Source organism: Palaemon carinicauda, chromosome 3 (assembly GCF_036898095.1).
Source record: "Palaemon carinicauda isolate YSFRI2023 chromosome 3, ASM3689809v2, whole genome shotgun sequence".
Taxonomy (NCBI): domain Eukaryota; kingdom Metazoa; phylum Arthropoda; class Malacostraca; order Decapoda; family Palaemonidae; genus Palaemon; species Palaemon carinicauda.
In genome coordinates this window covers 13,072,200-13,099,512 of record NC_090727.1, presented here as the reverse complement: position 1 = coordinate 13,099,512, position 27,313 = coordinate 13,072,200, and the positions used below count along the sequence as shown (strand labels likewise).

Below are 27,313 nucleotides of genomic sequence, written 5' to 3'. Positions count from 1 at the left end.
TACATGAGATCACAAAGCAGTGACATACAGTGGATGGTGGCACGCTTCTTTAATAGACCTGGCGTCCAGGAGCTTGGCTCAGAAGTATCCCCAGGAGACAATGATGAACGTGATGATCAACCAACAACTGACAGGTTAAACAAGAGACAGTTTGTGCCTGTTTGGTCTGCTTACAACTCTCTCACCCACGTGCCACTAGCTACAGATGCTCCCGCAGTAATTGAACAAGCCTTTGGTCTTCCAATCATCAAAGCTCCTGCTCATGAATGGTCCACTTTAGTTACATCTCTGGAGAGCTTGTATAGGTTGAATGAGCTTGTGACTGGCCCAGACAACAAACTGGTGGTAACCATGGATATGGACCTGTATAAACGAGCTCTAAAACTCCCATACCTGGATCCGCAGTACAAGGACAAATGGGTGTTATGCCCTGGCGGGTTCCACACAGTGTTGTGTTCCTCGAGTTGCTTAGGCAGGACGATTGAGGGGAGCGGTATTGATGATGCATGGCAGGAAGCAGACATATACAGCAGTGTTACTGTTGCCCAGATCATCAGTGGCAACCACCATAATAGGGCTCTTCAAGCTCACCAAATAACACTCCAAGCTCTCTTTGACCTATGGTTTAGTGCATTCTTGGATGACCACCCGACAGTGTGTGATTCACTACGTTCAGCTGCACAAGAATTGACTGACGCATGCAAGGCCAATTTTGAAGTCCGTACGGCACACCAAACATTTGCAATGAAGCTGGAGTCCATGAACCTTGAAAAGCAGCTTCGTGACTATGATGACGCTCATGACCAAGATCCAATGTACAAGTGGGTGCGTATGTACATGAAACAGGTGATGGTTCTGCTGCAGTTCCAACGCGCTACACGTGAAGGTAACTGGTTTCTCTACTTGTCAGCACTAGAAAAGCGCTGTCTACTTCTTCGCGTACAATAGATTGGATTATGCGCAGAACATACCCCAATACATAGCTCGAATGCAAGAGATACAAACCACAGATCCAATGATTTGGCAAGAGTTTGTAAATGGTGACTTCACAGTGAATACAAGCAACACTATCCCGTTCACTCGTATTGCAGTAGACCAGGCAATGGAGTATCAAAATAAATCTACCAAAGGTCAAGGAGGAATCTCTGGAATAACATCAAACCCAAAGACTTTGCTGAAGTTCTGTCTCACTGGTCCTGAGTTGGCACGCATTGCTTCCGAAAGTGAACAACTGGCAGCAGTGTCCAACAGTGCTACAATACAACAACACCACCACTGCCTCTCTCAGGCCAAAGTTCGTCGCCAGGAACAGGCAATCACACAACTGAAGAAGGTACTGTCGCCATGCAACATCTTTAGTGGATCAAAAGGAACTGAGACTGGGCCCGCCAGTGATGCAACGACAGGTCGGATGTTCAAGCTTCTGTCGAAAGAGATCATTCCCGACAACATCAAAGAAAGCATTCTGTCCACAGAGCAGATTGGCATGGATGCATACAGAAGTTTCATTGAAGATCGTCTGATTGGCAATGGAAACCTGTGGGCCAAGATGACAAAGGTTAAACTGCTGTCCTGGTCAGCAACTGCCAAGGAAATTAAACTGAAAGCCAGTTCCCAAGTGATCACACTGAAAGCAACATCATCACTGTTTGCTAGGATGCTGGTGATAGCACGATCCTCAAGGGATGACATCAACTTGGAGGAAATGATTGGCACCCACGAGTTTGTGTACATAAACAGGTTACTGATGCAACCAGATGGAGCAATCCACCCCGACCACTGACAAGAGCATGGTAATCCATCTGCTGGAGAACCTTCTGGAGCCAGATGACAATACAACCCCAGGAACCAATGCTCAGGGCACCAACGATGAAAACGAGGGTTTCTGTCTTGTAGTTGATGGCATGGCTGTATTGCATGAGTTGATGGCTGTCAAGAACGTCAAAAACTGCAAGGATTTAGGCACATCATATGTCAAGTTGATTGACTCAAAAGCTCGAGGTTATGGCCAAGTGAGGATCATCTTTGATGATTACACCATAGTATCTTCACTCAAGGAGGGCACACGGGAGAGCCGCAGAGGCAAGTCCAAGGGAATCAATTCCTACATTGTAGAAGATGCAACTTGTATCAAAGACAAAGGTACATTTCTTGCAAGCAATGAGACAAAGGATTCACTCACTTTGTACCTGGCACAACAACTCATCAACCAGAGTACTACCAAGAACCTAGTAACTGTGACACGCAGCAGCATTATGACAAACTCTGAATGTCATGTATCTACAGGTGTAAGCACCCACGAAGAAGCTGACACTCTGATGATATTACACGCTGTAGAAGTAGCAGGAACAGGATTTGAAGTCCACATATACTCACCATAGTATCTTCACTCAAGGAGGGCACACGGGAGAGCCGCAGAGGCAAGTCCAAGGGAATCAATTCCTACATTGTAGAAGATGCAACTTGTATCAAAGACAAAGGTACATTTCTTGCAAGCAATGAGACAAAGGATTCACTCACTTTGTACCTGGCACAACAACTCATCAACCAGAGTACTACCAAGAACCTAGTAACTGTGACACGCAGCAGCATTATGACAAACTCTGAATGTCATGTATCTACAGGTGTAAGCACCCACGAAGAAGCTGACACTCTGATGATATTACACGCTGTAGAAGTAGCAGGAACAGGATTTGAAGTCCACATATACTCACAGGACACTGATGTTCTGCTCTTGGCTCTTCGTAGGGTGCCAATGCTGGGTACGCGACCAGCAATGATCATGGGCACCGGAGAACGCCGTCGCATCATCCAGCTGAAACCCATCTATGACAAGCTTGGTTCCGACAAAGCATCAGCTTTGATCAAATGGCATGCGCTGACTGGATGCGATACAACTGGGCATATACAAGGCAAAGGAAAAAAAGGATGCTTCAAAGCTTTCCTTAATGCCAGTTCAACCGTACTTGCTGCACTGAATGGGCTTGGAGAAGGAGCCGAACCATCAGATAGTGTGGTCGAAGGGTGTGAAGAATTGTTATGCTCACTCTACTGTCCTAAGCAACTCCATATCCCCAAGGCAAAGAATCTCGGGTGGTACCTCTTCAAAAGGCTGAGATCTGACCAAGGAGTAGACATGTTACCACCTACACATGGAGCTTGGCTCGAGCACATCCGACGCGCACATATTCAAGCAAGTGTTTGGTCACAAGACCTGGTCTTAAATCCAGTCATACCAAATCCTCTCATGCTCGGATGGCAAATGCAACATGACAAACTGATGCCACTGCTATCAAAGGAAGCACCAGCTCCAGAAGCAGTTCTTCAACTCATTCGATGCAACTGCGGATCCACTAACATCGATTCAGCCAACAAGTGTTCGCGCAGATGCTCTTGCAGACAAAATAATCTTGTGTGCACTGAATTGTGCAACTGTACAGGAGATGTCACATGCCAGAACACTAATCCTATCACAGATGGCCAGGATATTGAAGAGGACTGACGTCGTGGACATTTGTGGCTGTAACTTGAAACAGCGGATCATTAACATTTGTGTTATTCTTTTGCAATAAGAATTACTTGTTAAGTTGCTAGAAGCAAAATAGTCACACACTATTAGTCTTTATCACATATTTTCCAAAACTGGATAATTATGGCCATTTAAAATTGTTATACTGTAAATAATTTGAAAATGTTATTTTTGCGGAATTTTTACGATATTATTTGTTGATGCTGAAAATCAGTCTGGGACCACACAGAAAAACTGGCAACATAATTTTCCCTGTTTGATGATGTATTTAGATGATAATAAAACTTGTTGCCAAGATTCTATATGAAAATATGGCTCTTTAATTGAAGAAGTCAGGGCTACCATTTCTGTGGAGGACGAAACCCTCGTACCGAGGGACATGGCGGGTCTGGATATAGACTTAGAACCCAGGGACGAGCAGGTAAGTGGTGCCGAGTTGGTGGAAACCCTTTTCTCTCCTACTCCCTCTCCTACCTCTTCCTTTCTAGGTTTTGATAACTCTAAGGCTTCTCCTCGGGATCCCTCTGCCTCCGTACGACCCAAGGTGAAGCCACTTCGAACTTATAAGACTTCAGCTTTGCCAGTATCAACGTCACCGGTCCCCGGACCCTCGACAGCTCCTGATATTCATATTGCTCCTCGTAAAACCACTACTCCTAAGAAGTCTCAGTCTACCAAATCCAAGAAAAAACCAACGGGTGACTTTCAGGTACCCTGGGCTGATCTCCTCCCCATCCAACTGATCAAAGGATTGGTCAGTGATCAAGTTCAACATCACTCTGGTGCAATAACAGAGATTAAGGATATGATGGCTACTCTGATCCGCGCCGGAACTCAGTTTCCTCCCCCTTCTGCCCCAGACGCATCGAAGCTGCCGCCCTTCGATAAAAACAATCCTTGGCGGTTTGCTTTGCATGCTCCATTCGTAGATGGCTCCCTAACTCTGGAGGGCATGGGCACCCGCCCTCTAGAGGACCTGGAGTTCTATCCCCCGGGCCTAGCATTCCCGTTCAATGGTTTTGTACGGTTAAAGGAACATGCATTGGTCCGTATGGACAAGGTACCGAAGGAAACGGTCATATTTCCAAAAGAGCAGGCCCAGGCTATCTGGGCCAGAACACTATCAGAGTGGGGGTGTATTAACTCCAAGCTCACCCCTCACAAAGGTTCCTACACTATTTTTACGACAGCGGCCTCCATCTCTTTGCCGCTCATAGACAAAGTCACAGAGCTGACTATACAGGCCATCAAAGAAGGCTCTTCCATGCCGGCTCTCAAGGAGACGGACCCCACCTCTTTGCTTATTCTGGGTTCCTCGGCAGCCTGGGATGCTGCGGCCTCTACCTTCACGGTGGGGAAACTAGACCCGGACTGTGCCTCTACTCTTTTCTCTGAGAAGCTTCCCAGATTAATAGAGAGTCTTCTCAAAACTGAGTTCGAGACCCGTACTAGACTTGCTAGGTCCCTCCAATCCATCACCTCCATGGAGTCCCTTGCATCTCTTTACCCAGAGGAAACGCTGTTCAGAGTCACCACAGAGAACCAGCTGCTATCCTACTAAATAGATCTCCATGGCTTCTGGTCAGCTCGGGTTAGTTGCAGGAAGTTCGTTCTGTCGGAGGCCACCATCAGGCATGAGCCGAACAGACTGATAGCTTCCTCCTGCTGGGGTAAGACCCTCTTCCCTCAAACCGAGGTGGATAAGGTTCTTCAGGACGCAGCGAGGGCAAACCAGAATTTGCAGGTAAGGTGGGTTCTGTCAGCCAAAAAGAGGTTCGAACCCCAGAGACACACGTTCTTCAAGAAGAAGCAGAGGTTTAGTCCTTACAAGGCGGCCCGGGGTACCTCGTCCCCACAGCCTTCCGCGGCCTCGACTTCTCGACAACAGGCGCCTCCTCAGCAGGTAGTCTACCTCGCTGCTCCCCCTGGTACACAGCCCAACCCCTCTTGGATGCCCTCACCTGCATACAACCCTGCCTACAAATCCTCCGGTTCCTTTCGTGGATACCAAAGAGGGAGTTCCAGAGGTAGAGGACAGTTCCGCCAACGCGGCGGGCCTAGAGCAAGGGGTTCCCGTGGAGGGAGGGGCCCTAGTTCACTCCCTCCCAATGATGTGATGCCGGTAGGAGGGAGACTTTATCACTTCCGGGATCATTGGACCTTCAGTCCATGGGGTCACAGCATAATATCAAGGGGCTTGGGTTGGAAATGGTCACAGGGATCCCCTCCTCCACCGGTGACCTTCTTCCAGAGACCCACTCCCATCCTGGAAGAGTACACTGCGGAGTTACTCAAGAAGAGAGCAATCAAGCGGGTTCGATCCCTGAAATTCCAAGGCCGCCTGTTTACAGTCCCGAAGAAAGACTCGTCGGCGTTGAGGGTAGTTCTGGACTTGTCGAAGCTCAACTCTTACATCCTTTGCGACAAGTTCCGTATGCTGACTATCTCTCAGGTACGGACCTTACTTCCCCGTGGGGCCGTCACCACCTCTATCGATCTTACCGACGCCTATTATCATGTCCCAGTAGCTCGAAACTTCTCTCCTTACCTAGGCTTCCGTCTCGGCAAGAGAGCCTTCGCATTCAAAGTCATGCCCTTCGGTCTCAGCATTGCCCCCAGGGTATTCACGAAACTGGGGGAGACGGTGCTCGAGCAACTCAGACACCAAGGGATACAAATCGTCGCCTATCTGGACAATTGGCTCATTTGGGCCCAGTCGCACCAGGAATGCAACAGAGCTACGTCGAAGGTACTCCATTTTCTCGCCAAACTGGGCTTCCAAGTCAACCTCCGGAAGTCCCGCCTACAACCATCAAGCCTCTTCGAATGGTTAGGCATCCGTTGGGACCTCTCAAAGCACAAGCTCTCCCTTCCTCCCAAGAAGGTGAGGGAGATAGCTTCCAAGGTCAGGAACTTTCTCAAACACAAACAGGTGTCCAGAAGAGCTTTAGAACGAGTCCTCGGCCTACTCCAGTTTGCCTCACTGACCGATCTCCTATTAAAAGCCAAACTCAGACATCAATCGAGTTTGGAGAAAGAGGGCGACAATACCTTTAAGAGACAAGACCTCGAAGATCCCCTCTGTCTTGAAAATGAGACTACAACCATGGTCCGATTGGAGGAACCTCTCCAAGTCGGTTCCTCTACAGTTCCCCTCTCCACAAGTGACAATTCATACCGACGCGTCTCTGAGTGGTTGGGGGGGGGTTACTCCCAACATCAGATGTTTCAGGGCTCTTGGTCACCCGCCATGAGACAGTTCCATATCAATGTTCTCGAAGCCATGGCGGTGTTCTTGACCCTGAAGAGAATCTCCCCTCCGAGGTCGACCCACATCAGAGTAGTCTCAGACAGCACGGCCGTAGTCCACTGCCTCAACAGGGGGGGGGGGGGGGGGGTCCAAATCACCCAACCTGAATCAGATCCTGGTCACTATCTTCACCTTGGCAGCCGACAAAGACTGGTTCCTGTCAGCAACTCGCCTAGCAGGAGTCCAGAATGTGATAGCAGACGCATTATCCAGGACGAGCCCACTGGAATCGGAGTGGTCCCTGGACATGCACTCCTTCCGGTGGATACTCAGGCTGGTTCCAGGTCTCCAGGTAGATCTATTCGCGACCCGACTCAATCACAAACTCCCATGTTATGTGACACCGAACCTGGACCCTCAGGCTTATGCCATGGACGCATTAACCCTGGATTGGAACCATTGGCAGAAGATCTTCTTATTCCCTCCAGTGAATCTTCTACTGAAAGTCTTGCACAAACTCCGCTCCTTCAACGGGGCAGTAGCTTTAGTGGCACCTCACTGGCCAAAGAGCAGTTGGTTTCCTCTCCTCCTCGAGTTGAAACTCCGTCACTTCCGGATCCCATTCCCCAAACTGACCCAGGTGGTCCAAACACGGACTGTGTCAGATTCCTCAAGGATAGCCAAAACCCTAACTTTGTGGATTTCATGAAGTTTGCGGCACGTAGGGACGCAAACATCGACCCAGATAATGTCCTCTTTATAGAATCAGACAAAGGGGACTCAACGATTCGCCAATATGATTCGGCGGTTAAGAAACTAGCGGATTTCTTAAGGACTTCAGACCATTCGGTTATGACTCCTAATTTAGCCATCTCCTTCTTTAGGTCCATTTTTGACAAAGGCCTAGCAGCTAGCACTATAACCACCATTAAGTCAGCTCTGAGGAAAGTCTTCCTGGTTGGGTTTAACACTAACCTGGCGGAGTCTTATTTCTCATCTATTCCAAAATCATGTGCTAGGCTTCGACCTTCGGTTCGTCCTCAAAAGGTCTCTTGGTCTCTAAATGATGTCCTCAAACTGGCCTCCGACACAGACAACGAATCCTGCTCTTATATCACTCTTCTTAGGAAGACTTTATTTCTAACAGCTTTGGCCTCGGGTTCCAGAATCTCAGAACTAGCAGCTCTCTCACGAAACTCAGAGAACATGGATTTCCTCCCTTCAGGTGAGGTACTTCTTTCACCAGACAGGGCGTTCCTAGCTAAGAACGAGGACCCCCAAAATAGGTGGTCCCCTTGGAAGATTATTCCTCTTCTCCAAGATACTTCTCTATGTCCGGTCACCACTCTCAGGGCCTTTTTAGCCAGGACTGCTACCCGATCGTCTGGCCCCTTGTTTATCAGAGAACAAGGAGGTACCATTTCCATACGTGGCATTAGGCAACAGATCCTATACTTCATTAAACAAGCCAATCCGGGATCATTTCCCCATGCTCATGATATCCGATCGATAGCTACCTCCATCAACTATTTCCAGAATATGGACTTTGATAACCTTAAGAAGTACACGGGTTGGAAATCTCCTATGGTCTTCAAACGCCACTATCTAAAGAACTTACAGGCTCTTAAATACCCAACGGTTGCAGCTGGGAGCCTTATCTCTCCCCATTGATCTTTTGTTCTTCCTTTCATCCATCTCTTCTCTTCTCCCTCCTACCCGCCACTCGCACCACGACGCCGCTTCCTTGGTGGTTCGTTAGCCCTAAGTGTATTACATATTAGGTTAATATGATTGTAACTATTATTGTTTTCCGTTGTTATAAGGTTGGGATATTCTTAGCCATGTCAGTTTTGTTGCATGTTTTCCTCTGATACTCAGAGGTTTCCTTGTTATCATGTTTGTTTATCCTTACTCTCACTATGCCCTGTGGCTAATTTATATTTTATGCCTACTTACCTTAATTATATATGATTTTCTTTACATGGTGTTGTTTCTCTCCCCTTATTAAATTAGTAGTTATTGTTGGGCTTGGAAGGCATTCTCTGGTACATTTTCACCGGGCGCCACAGGTTCGACCCAGAAAAGGGATTTTGACGAAGGAAAAATCTATTTCTGGGGAGAGACCTGTGGCGCCCGGTGAAACCCTTCCCCTTATTTTACACGATCCCACCCTTTCCTTTCCAAGCCATCATGGCCAATACAGAAGGATGTTGTTCAGATGGCGCTCGCGTCGTGGCGTGGGTGGTGCGGCGATGGGGGTGTGTCTAGGGCCTCTGTATCGGCCCATCCCTTTGACGAAGGAATTAACTAAATGGAAGACAACCTGTGAATAGTGGATTTCACGCGCCTTTGCTTTATACACGACACCCAAAAGGTGCTCGCGCGAGGGTTGTAACCTCAGCATTCCATGCTTTTATCTTTCTCTGGTATAATTGGAAGGTTTTATCAGAAAAGATATACAAGAAGGACTTTTCACCGGGCGCCACAGGTCTCTCCCCAGAAATAGATTTTTCCTTCGTCAAAATCCCTTTTATACACAAGTCGATATACTATCTCCTTTGGAAATATGAAAGGAGCTCGTGAGGTCTGTCAAGAGACCCGGGTATTCAGTCAGAATACCAAAACGCCAACAGGAAAAAGCGCTAAACTTTCCCCAGTTCACTATAGTGACAGACCTGGTGCTAATGGCACACCTGAAAGATGCATTAAGAGCTTGGAGAAAACACTCGTCAAACGCTTGAAGAGATAAAAAAAGACTGAGATCGGTCCCTCATTAATCGCTTCTCTAACAGAAATTAGAGCACGAAAGTCCCAAGACTCCGCTGGTCCTTTCATGGGTGGGGAAGCCCCCTCCACACAGATCAGGTTCCCTACGACTGATCTGGAACACCAAAGCGATAATAAGACGTCACATTCGAACGTCTCATTCAGTCTTGGTGAAGTTACCCATCCCTCTCTTAAAGGGACGGCACCTACCAGCAGTTAATTTACAACTGATCCACGATGTGACGGTGGATACTTTATTTCGATACAAACCGATAGAGTTGGAATGGTCCATGGGCGCAGACATATTCCCTCCCAGATGGGAACAAGTCCCGGAACTGCAATTCGACCTCTTCATCACGAGCGTCTTCAAGAAACTACCTTGCTATATAGCCCCATATGAGGATCCTCTAGTGGGGCTGATAGACTAGATGAGGCTGGTCCTAGCTCTGACCCTAGGTATATTTCCAAAGATTCAGAAATTAACTGCCTTCGTTTTATCACAGAGAACCCAAACCCTTCATTTCAGGATTTTCTCGCTCCAGCGGTTAGACAAAGGTTTGGGATCTCAAAAGGCAATATAGAATTCTTAGAAGAATACAAGGCCAAGTCAACTAGAAGACAATATGAGTCTTCCTGGAAAAAGTGGGTTGCGTTTGTCAAAGCAAAAGGACGAAAGAAATTTCAATGAACTTCTGTCTGTCCTCCTTTGTCCACCTTCATAGCCAAGGTCTGGCGGCCAATACGATAAATACTTGCAAGTCAGCCTTGACTAGGCCTCTCCTATATGCCTTTCAAGTGGATCTGGCGAATGAAATCTTTAATAAGATTCCGAAGGCATGTGCTAGGCTTAAGCCCGTGGTACCACCAAAGCCTATCTCTTGGTCTTTGAACAAGGTCTTACATTATGCCTCATCTGTGAACAATGAAGAATGTTCTCTTAAGGATCTAACCTAAAAGGTTATTTTTCTGTTCGCTATCGCCTCCGGGGCTAGAGTTAGTGAAATAGTGGCCCTATCCAGAGATGAGGGTCACATTCAGTTCACGGAAGTGGGAGAACTGAATCTATTTCCTGATCCATCCTTTCTCGCTAAAAACGAGCTACCCACTAAGAGGTGGGGTCCCTGGAGAATCTGCCCTCTGAAGGAAGATGTCTCTCTATGTCCTGTAGAGTGTCTAAAGGTCTATCTTCGTAGAACTTCAGACTTCAGGGGAGGACAGCTCTTTAAAGGAGAAACTTCTGGATCAAATTTATCCCTAAAACAACTAAGGGCGAAGCTCACCTACTTTATTCGTAGAGCGGATCCGGACAGTACAGCCGCAGGTCATGATCCGAGAAAGATTGCTTCATTACTGATCTTCTTTCAGTATATGGACTTTGAGCGCCTTCGTTCATACACTGGATGGAAATCATCCAGTGTGTTTTACAAACACTATGCAAAACAAGTGCATGAACTGAAACACTTTGTAATGGCGGCAGGTAGTGTATTAAAACCTGCCCCCTAATTACTGTAGTAAAAGGATTTTGATGAAGGAAAAATCTATTTCTGGGAAGAGGCCTGTGACGCCCAGTGAAAAGGGTCCTTCTTAACACTTTTATAATATAAATCTTCCAAATATACTAGAGAAAGATAAAAGCATGGAATGCAGAGGTTACTAGCCTCGCGCGATCACGTTGTGTGTGTCGTGTATACAACAAGGGCGTGTGAAAACCACTATTCACAGGCTGTCTTCCATTTAGATAATCCCTTCTTCAAAGGGGAGGGTCGTGACAGGCCCTAGAGAACACAGTTGGACTACCCCACCGACACCTACCACGCGCGCCCTCCAGGACATCCTTCTGCAAGAACATATGGCTTGGCAAGGAAAAAAGGGGGTGGGTCCGTACCAAACAACCGGGAAGGGTTTCTTCGGGCGTCACAGGCCTCTTCCCAGAAATAGATTTTTCCTTCGTCAAAATCCCTTTTCTGGGGCGGCCTGTGACGGCCGGTGAAAATGTACCAGAGAATGCCTTCCAAGCCCAATACAATAATAACATAATAAGGAGAAAACAAACACCATGTAAGCCAATAATATAATACTGTAAGTAAACATAAAATTACAAACTAGCCAAAGACCTAGGGGACGTAAGGCTAAAATAATTATGAAGACAAGGAATCACCTGAGTGTCCAGTCACAAAAGGTATCAATCTTACATGTCTAAGCATATCTAAACATTAAAGGAATGGTAAATACAATAACAGTTAAAACATAGGAATTAAACATGGTAAATAACTTAGGGCTAACGAACCACCCAGGAGAGTGGCGACGTGGTGTGAGAGGTGGGTAGGAGGGAGGAGAGAAGAGATGGAATAAAGAAATAATCAGAGATTAATGGGGAGAGATAAGACTCCCCGCTGCAACCGTAGGGTATTTAAGGGCCTGTAAGTTCTTTAGATAGTGGCGTTTGAAAACCATAGGAGATTTCCAACCCGTATATTTTTTAAGGTCATCAAAGTCCATGTTCTGGAAGTAATTGATGGAGGTAGCTATTGACCGTATATCATGAGCATGGGGAAATGATTCCGGGTTAGCATGTTTAATGAAGTAGAGGATTTGTTGTCTGATACCTTGAATGGTCATAGTACCCCCTTGTTCCCTGATAAATAAGGGGCCAGACGAGCGGGTGGCAGATCTAGCTAAAAAGGTGAGTAGTGACTGGACACAGCGAAGGATCCTGGGGAAGAGAGATAATCTTCCAAGGGGACCACCTATTTTGCAGGTTCTCATTTTTAGCTAGGAAAGCTCTGTCTGGAGAAAGCAGTACTTCGCCTGTAGGGAGGAAATCTATGTTTTCTGGGTTACGTGAGAGAGCCGCTAGTTCTAAGATTCTAGCGCCTGAGGCCATAGCTGTTAGAAATAGTCTTTTCCTAAGCAAAGTGATATAAGAGCAGGTCTCATTGTCCGTGTCTGACGCAAGTTTGAGGACATTGTTCAGAGACCAAGAGACTTTTTGTGGTCGATCCAAAGGTCGAAGCGTAGCACACGCTTTTGGAATAGATGAGAAATAGGAATCCGCCAGGTTAATGTTAAACCCAACAAGGAAGATCATCTTCAAAGCTGACTTGATGGTGGTTATAGTGCTAGCTGCCAGGCCCTTGTTAAATAGGAACCTAAAAAACGAGATGGCTAAATTCGGAGTCATAAGAGTATGGTCTGAATTCTTTAGGAAATCTGCTAATTTCTTAACAGCCGAATCATATTGACGAATTGTCGAGTCCCTTATGTCCGCTTCGATGAAGAGAACGTTTTCCAGGTCAGTGTTTGCGTCTTTACGAGCTGCAAACTTCATGAAGTCCACAAAGTTAGGGTTTTGGCTATCCTTGAGGAATCTGACACAGTCTGTGTTTGGATTACTTGGGTCAGTTTGGGGAATGGAATCCGGAAGGGTCCGAGTTTCAACTCGAGGAGGAGAGGAAACCAACTGCTCTTTGGCCAGTGAGGTGCTACTAAGGCCACTGTCCCCCGGAAGGAGCGTAGTTTGTGCAATACTTTCATTAGAAGATTCACAGGTGGAAATAGGTAAATCTTCCTCCAATGGTTCCAATCCAGGGTTAATGCATCTATAGCATAAGCCTGAGGGTCCATGTTTGGTGTCACATAACACGGAAGTTTGTGATTCATCTGAGTTGCGAGTAGATTTACCTGGAGGCCCGGAACCAGTCTGAGTATCCACCGGAATGAAATTATGTCCAGAGACCATTCTGATTCCAGTGGTTTCGTCCTGGATAGTGAGTCCGCTATCACATTCTAGACTCCCGCTAGGTGAGTTGCTGACAGGAACTAGTTCTTTTCTGTTGCCAAGGCGAAGATAGTGACCAGGATCTGATTCAGGTTGGGCGACTTGGATCCTCCTCTGTTGATGCAGTGTACTACGGCTGTGCTGTCTGACACTACTCTGATGTGGGTCGACCTCGGAGGAGAGAGTCTCTTCAGGGTCAAGAACACTGCCATGGCTTTGAGAACATTGATATGGAAGTGTTTCATGGCGGGTGACCAAGAGCCCTGAAACATCTGATGTTCGTAGTAACCCCCCCATCCACTCAGAGACGCGTCTGTATAAATTGTCACTTGTGGGGGTGGGAATTGAAGAGGAACCGATTTGAGAGGTTGATCGGTTCGGACCATGGCTGTAGTCTCTTTTTCAAGACAGGGGGATCTTCGAGACCTTGTCTCTTAAAGGTACTGTGGCTCTCTTTCTCCAAACTCGATGGATGTCTTTGAGTTTGGCTTTCAATAGTCGATCTGTTACTGAAGCGAATTGCAGAAGGCCGAGGATTCTTTCCAAGGCTCTTCTGGACACCTGTTTGTGTTTGAGAAAATTCTTGATCTTGGAAGCTATTTCTCTTACCTTTTTGGGAGGTAGAGACAGCTTGTGCTGTGCAAGGTCCCACAGTATGCCTAACCATTCGAAGTGGTCTGATGGTAGTAGGCGGGATTTTTGGAGATTGACCCGAAATCCCAGGTTGGCGAGAAAACTAAGTACTTTCTTCGTAGCTCTGTTGCATTCCAGGGCCGACCGAGCCCAAATGAGCCAATCGTCCAGATAAGCAACGATCTGAATCCCTTGGTTCCTGAGTTGTTCTAACACACACTCCCAGTTTTGTGAATATCCTGGGTGCAATGTTGAGGCCGAAGGGCATGACTTTGAACGCAAAGGCTTTCCTGCCTAGACGGAAACCTAGGTAAGGAGAGAAGTTTTGAGCTATTGGTACGTGATAATAGGCGTCGGTAAGATCGATAGAGGTGGTGACGGCCCCACGGGAAAGTAAGGTCCGTACCAGAGAGATAGTCAACATCCGGAACCGGTCGCAGAGGATGTAAGAATTTAGCTTTGATAAGTCCAGGACCACTCTCAATGCCGACGAGCCTTTCTTCGGAACTCTGAACAGGTGGCCTTGGAACTTCAGCGATCGAACCCGTTTGATTGCTTTTTTCTTTAGTAACTCTGTGGTGTACACTCTCAGTATGGTAGTGGGTTTCTGGAAGAAGGCCACTGGTGGAGGAGGAGAACCTTGTGACCATTTCCACCCCAAGCCTTTGGAGACTATGCTGTGAGCCCACGGACTGAAGGTCCAATGGTCTCGAAAGTGGTAAAGTCTCCCCCCTACCGGGACTATATCATTGCGAGGGAGTGAATCTAGGTCCTTCCCCTCCTCGAGAACCCCTTGTCCTAGGTCCGCCTCGTTGACGGAACTGTCCTCTACCCCTGTAGCTACCTCTCTGGTGTCCACGAAAGGGACCCGAGGGTTCGTAGCTAGGGTTGTATGCGGGTGAGGGCATCCAAACGGAGTTGGGTTGGGTACCTGGGGGAGCAGTGAGGTAGACCACCTGTTGAGGGTGCTTCGGTTGTAGAGTCGACGAAGCAGCGGGAGACTGTGATGACGAGTGGGTTACAGACGATTGATGGTAGTGACCTCGGCTCGTCTTGTAAGGGGCAAACCTCTGTTTCTTCCTGAAGAAGGTTTGCTTTTGAGCTTCAACCTTCCTTTTGACAGTGAGGCCCCACCTCGCTTGCAAATTTTGGTTTGCTCTCGCAACGTCTTGTAAAACCTTGTTCACCTCCTCCTGAGGAAAAACCCTCTTAATGAGAGAATGCCTTGATGAAGTCATTGAGCTTCAGCATGGCATTTCACTCCCGTGCTGAAACTTGGTGACGGGCAAGAGGGCTCTCGAACTTGGGGAAATTACTCCCCCAGTTTGAATCTAAATTTCTCTCTTTCACCTTTTTCTTTTTCTCAATATTACTTCGACCTTATCCTAATTTCATAAACTTTCTTTCGTCTTGCTTTCCAAACTCAATGAGAAAAATTTCCCTCATTATATATGTGTATATATTATGTACATATTTTTTTTTTTTTTTTTTTTTTTTTTTTTTTTTCCCCCTATGGCTTGGATGTTTCTCATCCATTGTAGCCCCGGCGTGGATGTTCATACATCCTATATTGCTGCCTGCTTTGATGAGTGGGAGGAGGTGTCACGGTTGGGAGGTGTTTGCATTCAAAGCTATATGTGAGAGTATTGGATGATTTCAGCCATCCCGAAGATGGTTTGGACCTTTTTGGCGGAACTATTCTCAAGTGTTGGGTCTTCGGAATCCAGGGGGATCCAATGCTTGGGGTAGGACTCTCGGCTTTTGGCCGGAAGCCCGTCATTACAGATATGGGGAGGATGATTCCATAATTTCTTGGTCTCAGTCCTAACAGGCGGGTTCAGCTTACACCTGTGCCTCTATATCTGTTTTGATGCTATCCTTCGGGTAGGGTATGGAGTGGACCATCTGGGAAGTATACTCTCATTGTGCCGATAGTGGAAAGTGCAAATTTCCTTTCTGGCGTGTGATGGCCTAACATTCTCGAGCAGGTACATCTAAGTAACCCTTTTCTCTCTCTCTCTCTCGTCTAATGGATTCTTTAAGCAATGAACCCCCATCCCCTGGATACGCTGACTCTCCCCCGGCACTGTTGACGACCTCTGCTAATTCAATTAAGGAAAATTCTGTTGACGACTTAGGAACAAAAAAGGACCCCTCTACTAATGTTTCAAAACCAATTAAGTCGGGTAACAAAGGGAAACTAAGAATCCTTCATGTTACCCAAATTCCAATAAATACTGATTATGATATGATATATAAAGCATTTAGATGCTATGGAGTGATAAAAGAAATTAGAATGAAACTTGAAAATGAAAAATGGCATTCATGGATAACTTACAATAATCATGAAGAAGCATTCAATGCAATATGTAACATCAATGATATCAAAATTAATAATCTAAATGTCATGGGTGCCCTATGTGATAAGATACCAAACAGTTTGGATGTATATAGACCTGCTGACTGGTTTGAGAAAGATATCGATTTAACTATGCTCCCCCAAAGAAAGCCAAAACCACCAATGTGGCTTGTTGCCGAGCCTAAAGGGAGTAATGGGAATTATTTTAAAATTAGCAAACTAATTCAGAAAAAGGTAGGAACCATTGCACCAGGTGATATATCTCGCTTTGGGAAAAATAGCTTCCTAATCCATGCTAAATCATTCACGCAATCAGTAATACTGTCTAACCTTACGACAAACAGTGATGAGGATATGTTAGATGTCAAACCCCACCTAAACTTTAGTTACGGAAGGGGAGTAGTCTTCAATAAAGATCTTTACGAATTTACAGAAGAGGAAATACTAGCCATGTGCCCATTAACAGTGTGGAAAGTGCATAAGATTCCTGGGACGCCAATGATTATCCTTACTTTCCAGGATGCTGATGTGCCTTTCCACATCGATATTGAAAATGAAAGAATAAAAGTTCGACCTTTTAAACAAAAGCCCTTACAATGCTTCAAATGTTTCAAATTTGGACATCCTTCTAAAGTTTGTAAAAATGAAAAAATGTGTAGCATCTGTGCCAGTCCCTATCATGGAGAGTGTACACTTGAGCCCAGCTGTTTGAATTGCAATTCAAACCATAAATCCACTGACAGGAGCTGCGAGATTTATAAGTTTGAAGAAGCAGCCCTCAACAAATCCAGTGTAGAACACATAAGTGTAGGACATGCCAAAAGACTACTGAAAAAACCAAACAGCTATGCAAATGCACTGAAATCAAGAGAAAATATAACACAGGAGACATCGAACCCACATAGTGCTGCCAGTAATTCCCAAAAAGGAAATACATAATCTAATGATAGTAGAGTTTTACGTGACAAGGTAAGCATATTGCCTTCCAAGGCTTTACCACTGTGTATTAAAACTGCAATACTGCCCACTTTTATACAAACTTCATCCCCCATTACCAACAATAGTACTAACCTCTCTCAGGCCATGTCCTTGCCTGATTTGATGGAAGTTCCACCCGAAACAGTTACCAGGTGCACCTGTGGTAGGGAAGGTGCAAAAACCTGGTAAATCCTCACCACTGATAAATAGGAAAAGAGAGAGACCTCCATCTCTCTCTCCACCCTCCATTAGAAACGTCAAGGTTATGACATCAAATAAATTTGATGTTTTGTCTGTTGATGTTTTTAATGGACCAGAAGATAAACTGAATAAATCAGAAATTCAAGTTGAGGTCCACCATCCACCTCAACAAATAGATCAAAAGGATACAAAGAAAAACACAAACATAAAACCCATTATAACAAGACCACCTCTGAAGAAACCTACAGGTAATAATGTTAGATTAAAAACTGCTAATGGGAAGACCTCATCCAAGATGTCTTCCAGAAATAATCCATAGTTTTCTCCTCCATTTTGCAATGGAACTGTCAGGGTTTGAGGGCCAAATACGAAGAACTTAAGCTCCTAATTCATGAACATTCCCCCATAATTGTATGTCTACAGGAAAGTATGCTTGATTCTAACACTCCTAGTCCTCGAGAGTATGTTAGCTATAGAACACCATATAATCAACAAGCAGGGAGCCATGGCGGAAGTCTTGTATACATTCGTTCTTTTCCCCAAATACCTATGTCTATACGTACAACCCTGCAGGCAGTTGTTGTACAAATTGATAGGGAGAAAATATACAATTTGCTCTCTGTACTTACCTCCAAATGATATTATTTTATATGATGACTTAGCAGAGGTCATTCAACAACTCCCTCAACCATTTCTCTTACTGGGAGATATGAATGGTAGACATCCCTTATGGGGTGATATCCTAGCAAACACAAGGGGCAATATTATCTCATCAATTGTGGAGAATGAGGATGTGGGACTCCTTAATACAGGAGAGCCCACACACTTCCATGTTCAGACAGGTGCCTTGTCATGCATTGACCTTTCAATTGCAAGCTCTGTCTTCTTGATTTTGATTGGAGGACATTAGATGATTGGCATACTAGTGATCATGCACCAATCATTATAAACACCAACAATGGTCCACCTTTACAGAGATCGCCACGATGGAATCTTGACAAGGCGGACTGGGAAAAGTTTCGTGAGCTAAGCGAAATTGAGGGGGATGCTGAACAGGTTGAAAATATCGATGATGCCATAGACTTACTGAATGGAACTCTCCATACAGCAGGAGTCAATTCAATTCCCAAAACAACAGGGTTATTCAAACGACGACCAGTCCCGTGGTGGTCTTCAGAACTAACTGCCCTCCACAGAGCCACAAGAAGATCTCTAACACGATTGCGTAGACTCCGAACTGATGAGAATTTAATTATGTACAAGAAATGTAGAGCACAGTTCCGTCGTGCCATGAAAGAAGCAAGGCGCCAGTCATGGATGTCTTTTGTTTCCTCCATTAACAGTAGAATACCACCATCTGCTGTGTGGAGGAAAGTAAAAAAGATAGCTGGCAAATTTACCCCCAACCCACCACCAGTGTTGAAGGTGAATGGTCAGTATGTAACTGAAGCAAATGATGTTAGCAATGCCCTGGCTAGTCATTTTTCAAATGTATCCAGCAAGTGTGTAGGAGCCCCTGGTCACCAGTATAGGAGCGTTGAAGAAAAGAAAATTTTAGATTTTGGAACAAGAAGGGAAGAGTCTTATAATTCTCCTTTCACTGAAAGAGAATTTGATTCCGCACTAGCTCATTGCAACGATACAGCCCCTGGACCCGATGGAATTCCATATGCAATGATTAAACATGTACATTTTAATACAAAGCTATTTATTTTAAGCATTATTAATAGAATATGGCATGATCATAGTTACCCAAGTGTTTGGGAACTAGCCATTATTTTAGCCTTTTTAAAACCCGGTAAAGACAAGTTTTTAGCAGCAAACTATCGTCCTATTGCATTGACATCTTGTTTATGTAAAATCATGGAGAAGATGGTCAATGCAAGGCTGATATGGTACCTTGAAAAGAAAGGTATTTTATCACCGATTCAATGTGGATTCAGAAAAATGCACTCAACGACTGATGTGTTGATACGACTTGAGTCTTCTATTTGTGAAGCCTTTGCTTCCAAACAGCACCATGTTACAGTATTTTTTGACCTTGAAAAGGCATATGATACCACATGGAGATATGGTATACTTCAAACCATTCATGAAATCGGATTGAGAGGAGAGCTGCCACTATTTATTCAGGCATTTCTTTCACGTAGAGTTTTTCAAGTGAGAGTTGGGGATACTTTATCAGAGAGTAAGTGCCAGGAAGAAGGAGTTCCTCAGGGTAGTGTGCTGAGTGTAACCCTTTTTGCACTAGCAATTAATGGGATATCCTCAGCCATTCCCCAGGATGTTCTCTCAACATTATTTGTGGATGATCTCTCCATATCATTTGCTGGCACTAGAATGGCAATGGTTGAGAGAAAACTGCAGCTCTCGATTGACAAAATTATCCAGTGGGCCGATATGAATGGATTTAAGTTCTCGACAAGTAAAACTACTATCGTACATTTCTGTCGTATCCGGGGAGCACATCCAGACCCGGATATATACATTAAAGGTCAACGGATCCCATGTGTATCGGAAACCAAATTTTTAGGTTTGATATTTGACTGTAGACTTACATGGGTTTCTCACCTAAAAGCGCTAAAAGCTAAATGTGTTGAAGCTCTGAATATTTTAAAAGTATTGTCCCATACATCATGGGGGGCAGACCGCAATACTATTTTAAAATTATACAAGGCCTTGATTTTTTCCAAAATTAGTTATGGTTGTGAGGTATACTCTTCAGCCACCCCAAGCCGGTTGAAAATATTAGATTCAATACATCATGCAGGTATTAGATTGTCCACGGGAGCATTCAGAACATCACCTATCCCAAGTCTCCTTGTTGATGCTGGAGAGTTACCACTAGCCCTTTACCGGATGTCTTCTATTCTTCGGTATTGGTTTAGATTGCAAAGACTCCCTAATTCTTTAGCCTTCCAGACTGCAAGCCTTGTAAGGCACCCAACATACTTTGAAATGCACCCAAAATCTCCTCAACCCTATGGCTTTCGGGTGAAACAATTATTAAACAGTCTGGATATAATTAGATGTAAGGTACTTCCATTCAAGGTATCATCAACGCCTCCATGGAAGTTACCAGAGATATCTTTTTGTAAATATTTTATAGGAGATAAGAAGAATATGTCAGACCTAGAAGCCAGGTCTCTTTTTAATGAACATGTTAAAGAACATAGAGGATCAACTTTTATCTATACTGATGGCTCCAAATCTGATGCTGGCGTTGGATTTGGAGTACATAGTAATGGTTTTAATTGTAGAGGTGCACTTCCTCTGACCGCTTCCATATTTACTGCCGAACTGTATGGCATATTAACCGCTATTGAGAAAATAGCGTTGGAGAAGGAGGGTAATTTTACAATTTTTAGTGATGCAAGGAGTGTCCTTCAAGCTATAGAAGTTTTTAATTCTAATAACCCTTTAGTTTTAAAGATTTTAGAATGGCTTTTTATTATTGGACGGAGAGGTATAACAGTTCAATTTTGTTGGGTTCCAGCACATGTAGGTGTGTCTGGGAATGAGAAGGCAGATTCACTGGCTAAGAAGGCTGCATCCGAGTTGCTGCCAAGAAGGTATCCCATTCCCTGTAATGATTTCTTACCTGACATCAAGAAATTGGTTTGCAATAAATGGCAACTGCAATGGGATAGCCTAGACCTTATTGAGGCCCCTACCGGGTAATTAAGAGGACAACGAAGGCCTTCCTTCTCAACGTCCATGGCCAAGAGGACAGGGTCTCAATAGACTGCGTGAAACCAGCATTTCTCGAAGGAAGCGACACCGCCTCCGCCGGACCTGGCAGATCCAGAGTTCCACCTCAAAACCAGGCGCCCAACGAAAGAAAAATCATCAAACGACGACAAGAGGAAGAGATCCTTACGCTGACCGCCGGCGCGCCCCTCTGTTCAAAAACAAGAGGAACCCTCCGACGCCCGAAAAGATACGAAGATTGATCATCAGCCCTCTACGCCGCCCGATGTCTTGGGGGGGGAGTACTTGTAAGGACACCGCTCCCTTCGTCGTCCAGAAAATCAACAAACTGCTCATTTATTTGAATTCTCCTTTCGCCACACCGTGGTTTCCCATGTATATGTATTCCGCTCTATCAGAGCTGCATTTTGACATATGTATCATTTCATTACATGTTTCTGTTAACTCATAATTTGTATATTTGTAAGTGTAAGAAAACACATATATTTTGGCGGGCAATTAATTCTGACTTGGCGCCAGCGCCATCCTACCTTTCCGTCCGCACCTTGTAATATACTACCATGCACATTTGAATAAAGTATCAGTTGATCTTGGTGACGCTTGTCTCACTGTCCTTACACCCTCAACATGCTGTGACAATGAACTTTTTCCGATAGTGGAAATCAGTATGTGCATCTAAAAGTAGAGAGGTTGATTTACATATCTCAGTCCCCCATAAATTTAACACTTTGAATTACTTGAACTTTTGATTATAGAAGTTCTTTTTAATACCTTAAATCTTCAGTTAGCTAAAATCAGTTTTGATATAATAACTAATATAAGTAGAACTTTCTTGGGTAAATTATTCTTAATGTCCTGTATATGTTAAGGGTGGGCGTTAATATGAATTTATTTTGCAGAGTGAAAACCAAGTTTGATCGTTGCAACATTTTTACTTGGGACGGTTGCGGAATTTCTTTGGGGTTAAATCGCCAAATGAACTTGTTGCAATGCAGGATGCCCTAAGTTTTAGTTAATCCCTTAAAGAACATTGCGACAGTTGATAATTCTATTCATGGCAAAAGATGTTATATTGGATAATGGTAAGGATAGTTTTTAGCATTGTTGATTAATCTGCAGTCCAGCTCCTAGAATAATTTTAAAGTGAAATGCCAAACATTAAAGTTAATATAATCTATATTTTAACCTAGCTTAGGCTAATTCTATATACTCAGTTATGAGCAGCTTGCTTCTGATTTGTCATTGAATCACCCATTGAATGAGATCTATTTTCTTTCCCCACCAGTATGGATAGTTTTGTCTTTAAATTGTTTTTTTGGCTCAGCCATGTCATCCTGATGGAAGGTTCCTTTAGGTAGCTTTCTAAGGGACATTTACTACATTGATAACTCCCAGAGAATTAACCGAAGGTTCTCCAGAATTCTAACTCCTGGCGCGAGTATCCATAATATAAATTTAAGGATATCGCATATCAAGGGATGTAATTTTAGATAGAACACATAGCAATCTTCACCCCAAATAGATTAAACTCATTGAGGGGGAAGAGTGGCGAACTAAAGGGGAGCCATTTTCTTGGTACCTGGTGGACCTCCTATCCGTACTACTACCGGCCATCATTCCTTTCTCTGTAGCATTTACGCTAAGTGCGCTCCCAACCTTTTCCCCGGTGTTCGTTACGGATTACAGGAATATTAATAATGCAATCTCCAGCATAATCTTCCTCTGGAAAGTTGACTATTTATTCTTTCCTGTGTATAATTTTAGGCTCCCTTCTAACAGTTAAATTTGTATAATTTAAGCAGTGTGTTTGGTAGTGTAGCCAAAACCGGAGGCGGCCATTTTAAGACCGCTGTTGCACATTATTATTGCATTTTATTTAGTCAGTAGAGCGACATTTCCCGGTATTTAGCTATAAATTTAGCTAGTTAGGCTAATTATACTAGTGAAGATTGTGCATACAATATTATTTTATTCCTCTAACTAAATGTGACTTTACTTTTTGTATACGCTCGGGGCCCCGGCGGTACAAACCATGGCCGCAGTCCCCACCCGAGTTAGGCTAGCCTAACAAGTATATGTATACGTTAGTAAAGTAATTCCCCATGTTTAACCTCGCCCTATCATTCCTTATCAATTTGGATGGCGACATACATCCCCTAGGATTTATGGATAACGTTCGATATATATTCTCTAAACCCTTCCTCCCCCCCTGAGCCGCCAGCAACCCCTATCTTCCATCATTGCTGTTGAGTAGAACTCCGACTTGACCTAGATAGTAATAACACAGTCTTTCTTCTTTGCCGCCGAGTACTCCGGCTTCGAGGTTAGATGGTAATTCAGGGTGCCCTGTCTTGCAGCTGACAATGTCACCGACAGGGGAATCTTTGTTCCTCTGCCGCCCACGACGTCATCGGCACAGGAAGCCATGCTTCCTTAGTTCACGGTCGAAGGTAGGCGGCATACCTGCCGCCACCATTCTCCCCTGTGAACTATAAGACCCTTCCCCCTCTGTCCTTTAGTGTCGGCCTAGCCGTCTCAACATTCTCTCGCCGGTACTCAGTCATCCCAGCTTGCCGGGTTGACTGTGTTGCCGGCCAGGACCCTACCGGCGGCGGTTAGGTAGCCGCCTCGGTCACATTCCCCTTATGTCCTTCTTTCACTTTGAGTGAATCCTCCGGGGGGAAAGACTGAGCCGGCCCTGACGGCTGCCGGTGCGAAACCCAACATACTGTTGAGAATTCTTCAGCCCCCTCTTGGTCTGCTATCCACAAACCTTGCAGCCTGCAGTATAGCCAGCGGAAGACTTTAGTGGATGGATGGAAGCTAGAATCAAATGGATTCCTCCCCTCCCATTAGAACTCTCATTCTGGCAAGGAGACATTAGGCGGCAGGATAGTCCTCCTACACTTCCAATTATTGTGCTAAACCATAATAATAGAAAACCCTTCTTTCCATTCTTTCTCTCAATCAGTTAGTGCCTCCAGGTACTAACCTAACCCCAGTAGTGTACCGGTAAAACTACAGTATACAACAATACAGTAGTACAAGTAATTTCTAACATACTTGTGTATCCTATCACAGTCTATTGTTGGGTCCGCATACCATGTTGAGGTTGAGTAATCCCTCAACACCCAGATAAATCCTTTTAATCATCGGGACCCACATAAAACACCGATCAGTATTAATATACTACAGGTGGAGAATTTAGTATAGATACTTACTAACTCCGTCTCTACGTACAAGAGTTGTTCCACCCTGTATTCTCCCTTATAGGGAATCTAAATATTAATATTGACGGAGGTCTCAGCGATTGCCTGGGAGAGGAATCACAGGTATGTGTCTTTCCTATTTCCTTTCTAGCTTACTATCCTTAGATATTTATTACAATAGTAAGTATTACTATTAAATGTATGTATTTATATCAATGATATAAACAACTGAATACTCATCAAATCCTTTTCCTTTACAGGAGGAGCCAATGGTGATGTTTGCAGTTGTGTTCTGCAGCCACAAGAGTAAGGACTTTTGTGGGCATACGATGTGTAGGTCTCATGCCCCCTGCTGCATCATATCTGGATCCCTGAGGTACTTGGACCCGAAGGGTTGCTCCAACTACTCGACCTTGCTGTCCAACGGCTTTGGAGAAACCATCCCTGTCTCCATAGAGGCTAGGGATACAGTAAGGGAAACTCTTCGTAGGTGGGTAAGAGGGTTCCAAAAGAACTCTCCGGGACCTTAGCTGCCCAATGAATCTCTCAGGTGCCTTCTGTTCCCTAAGGCTCACCGTAGTGCGGTAGTGCCCCAGGAACAGGCCCAGCCTCCCTTTATCCAACTGAAGGTTGACGCGAACATCCACAAGGCACTTGAAGGCATGGACATCCACCAAGAACGTATGTCGGAAGTGTCTACCGACACTGATAGGACCTACTGCAAGAAGGCCCTGAAGAAAACGTGGTTCAACCACCAACGGAGGAAGAAGGATCCGTTTCGGCGGTGACTGAGGACCCCCATTTCACCATGACGGGATATCAACCTATGCCGTCGACCTCTTCAGCCCCAACTCCCCAACTGACCACACAGGTCGACACGAGCGAGGCGCTCCTATCGTCGATCCAGCAGATGTTGGAAGTGTTCAGGAAGGAACAAGAGAAGATGAAACAGGACGTCCAACAGACGAAGAGTGAGGTACAGGAAGGGAAGCGCCCGGGAACTTCCAGGGGCTCTACTAAACCCCTTAAAGTATGACCTCCCTCATTGCTCAGAAACCAACCATTAAAGGGTACAGGAGCATGCTAGCGGCCGTCTTCAGGCACAGGAACTTGAACCTCTCTAGCAACAAAGACCTTCAAGACCCCCTCAAATCCTATGAGACTTCTAAGGAGCGTCAACTAGAATCACCAGCCTGGAATCTGGATGTTGTCCTGAAGTTTATGAGTGACAGGTTTGAGCCCTTACACTCTGCTTCTTTTAAAGATGTTACTTTAAAGACACTTTTCTTAGTCAGTCTGGCAACAGCTAAAAGAGTCAGTGAAGTTCATGCCTTTAGCAAGGATATTGGCTTCAGAAATAGCAAAGCTATCTGCTCCTTACAACTTGGTTTCTTGGCCAAGAACGAACGCCCTTCTCATCCATGGCCGAAGTCTTTCGAGATTCCAAACCTTTCAGATGTGGTTGATGAGGAAATAGAGAAGGTCCTGTGCCCTGTAAGAGCACTTAAATTCTATCTAGACAGAACTAAAGAATCATGAGGCAAGTCAGAAGCTCTATGGTGTTCAGTCAAGAAGCCCTCCTTACCCATGTCTAAGAAAGCCCTATCATATTTTATCAGGCTCTTGATGAGAGAGGCTCACGCTCACTGCGGTGAGGCAGACCTCAAACTGCTGAAAGTGAAGACGCACGAAGTCAGAGCTGTGGCAACTTCTGTAGCTTTCAAGCAGAATCAATCTTTACAGAGCATTATGGACACAACTTTTTGAGGAGTAAATCTGTTCGCCTCACATTATTTGAAACGTGTCCAGACCCTTTACGAAGACTGCTACACTTTGGGTCCATTCGTAGCACCGAGTGCAGTAGTGGGTGAAAGCTCTACCACTACATTCCCCTAATCCTAATAACTTTTTTCTTCTCTTGGAACTATTGTATTTTATGGTCGGTTGTGAAGATTGGTCGACAGTCTTCCACAATCATTGATTTTAGCAGGTGGTCAAACTTGTTCCTTGAGTGCACCCAGAACAAGGGTATTGGCTGAGGTCCTGTCATAGTGAGGTATTTACACTGTTTTGACAGCTCCTAGAGGTCTTTCAGCCCCCTGAGTGGATTGCTGGATCTCGTAAGGATAGCGGACTAATGAGGCAGAGAATCATAAAAGTCGGCTTCCTTATCAGGTACAAACCCTTAAGCTTGTTTTTTCTTAAACTCTTGAGTAATATTCCAACAATGTTGGCTGTCTCTGAACCTCCACCAAGGGTGTCAATCAGCTATATGGTGAAAAATTATATTTTCATTATAAAATAAATTTTTGAGCATACTTACCTGGTGGAGATATATAATTTATCTCGCTCCCTTCCTCCCCTCTAGAGACCTATGGGCGTGGAAGATCTGAGGATTCATGAAATGGTTCCAGTTACCTGGCGAGTGGTGGCGCTAGTAGTACACCTAGCTACACAATCTGCGATTGCCGCAAGTTTTGAATTTCTGCTGTGACGTCAGGGACTTAAGCTATATATGTAAATTTATATCCACTGGGTATGTTCAAAAATTTATTTTATAAAGAAAATATCATTTTTGAGGTCTCAAAACTGGTCTTCTGTATATATCTACTGCATATAATGTTACAATTGATTACTGTTCCATTTATACATCTTTTTAAAACAATAAAAGACTGCTGTTCCTTTTTGCGTTTCCTTTCATTGGACCTACTGTACAAAATAATAGTAGCGTAACTCCATTTTTAACCCTCCTTTTATAGACCTCGGGCTTTTCATCTTCTGGAGACAAAGATTTTCTCCATAGTGAGGGGGACTGAGACATCGATTTCCCTTGCTCCTACCTTTTACACACAAATCGCTTGCTCTATAGCTTGATACCATAGTTACCAGTGCTACAGGA

The 27,313-nt window shown here is 44.7% G+C and overlaps 1 protein-coding gene across 9 annotated transcripts in view; it reads left to right on the top strand.

The window, feature by feature from the left end:
• Positions 1 to 27,313, top strand: part of LOC137638204 (uncharacterized) — a 986,676-nt gene that overhangs the window by 715,382 nt on the left and 243,981 nt on the right. For 4 of the 9 annotated variants that reach the window (XM_068370286.1, XM_068370284.1, XM_068370283.1 and 1 more), the window contains one exon: positions 22,105 to 22,287. The exons of the other annotated variants lie outside the window; for them this stretch is intronic. In XM_068370286.1, coding sequence (XP_068226387.1) covers positions 22,260 to 22,287 — 28 coding nt within the window. In that variant the 5' untranslated portion in view covers positions 22,105 to 22,259. The remainder of the gene's footprint in view (positions 1 to 22,104; positions 22,288 to 27,313) is intronic. 9 annotated transcript variants of the gene reach the window in all.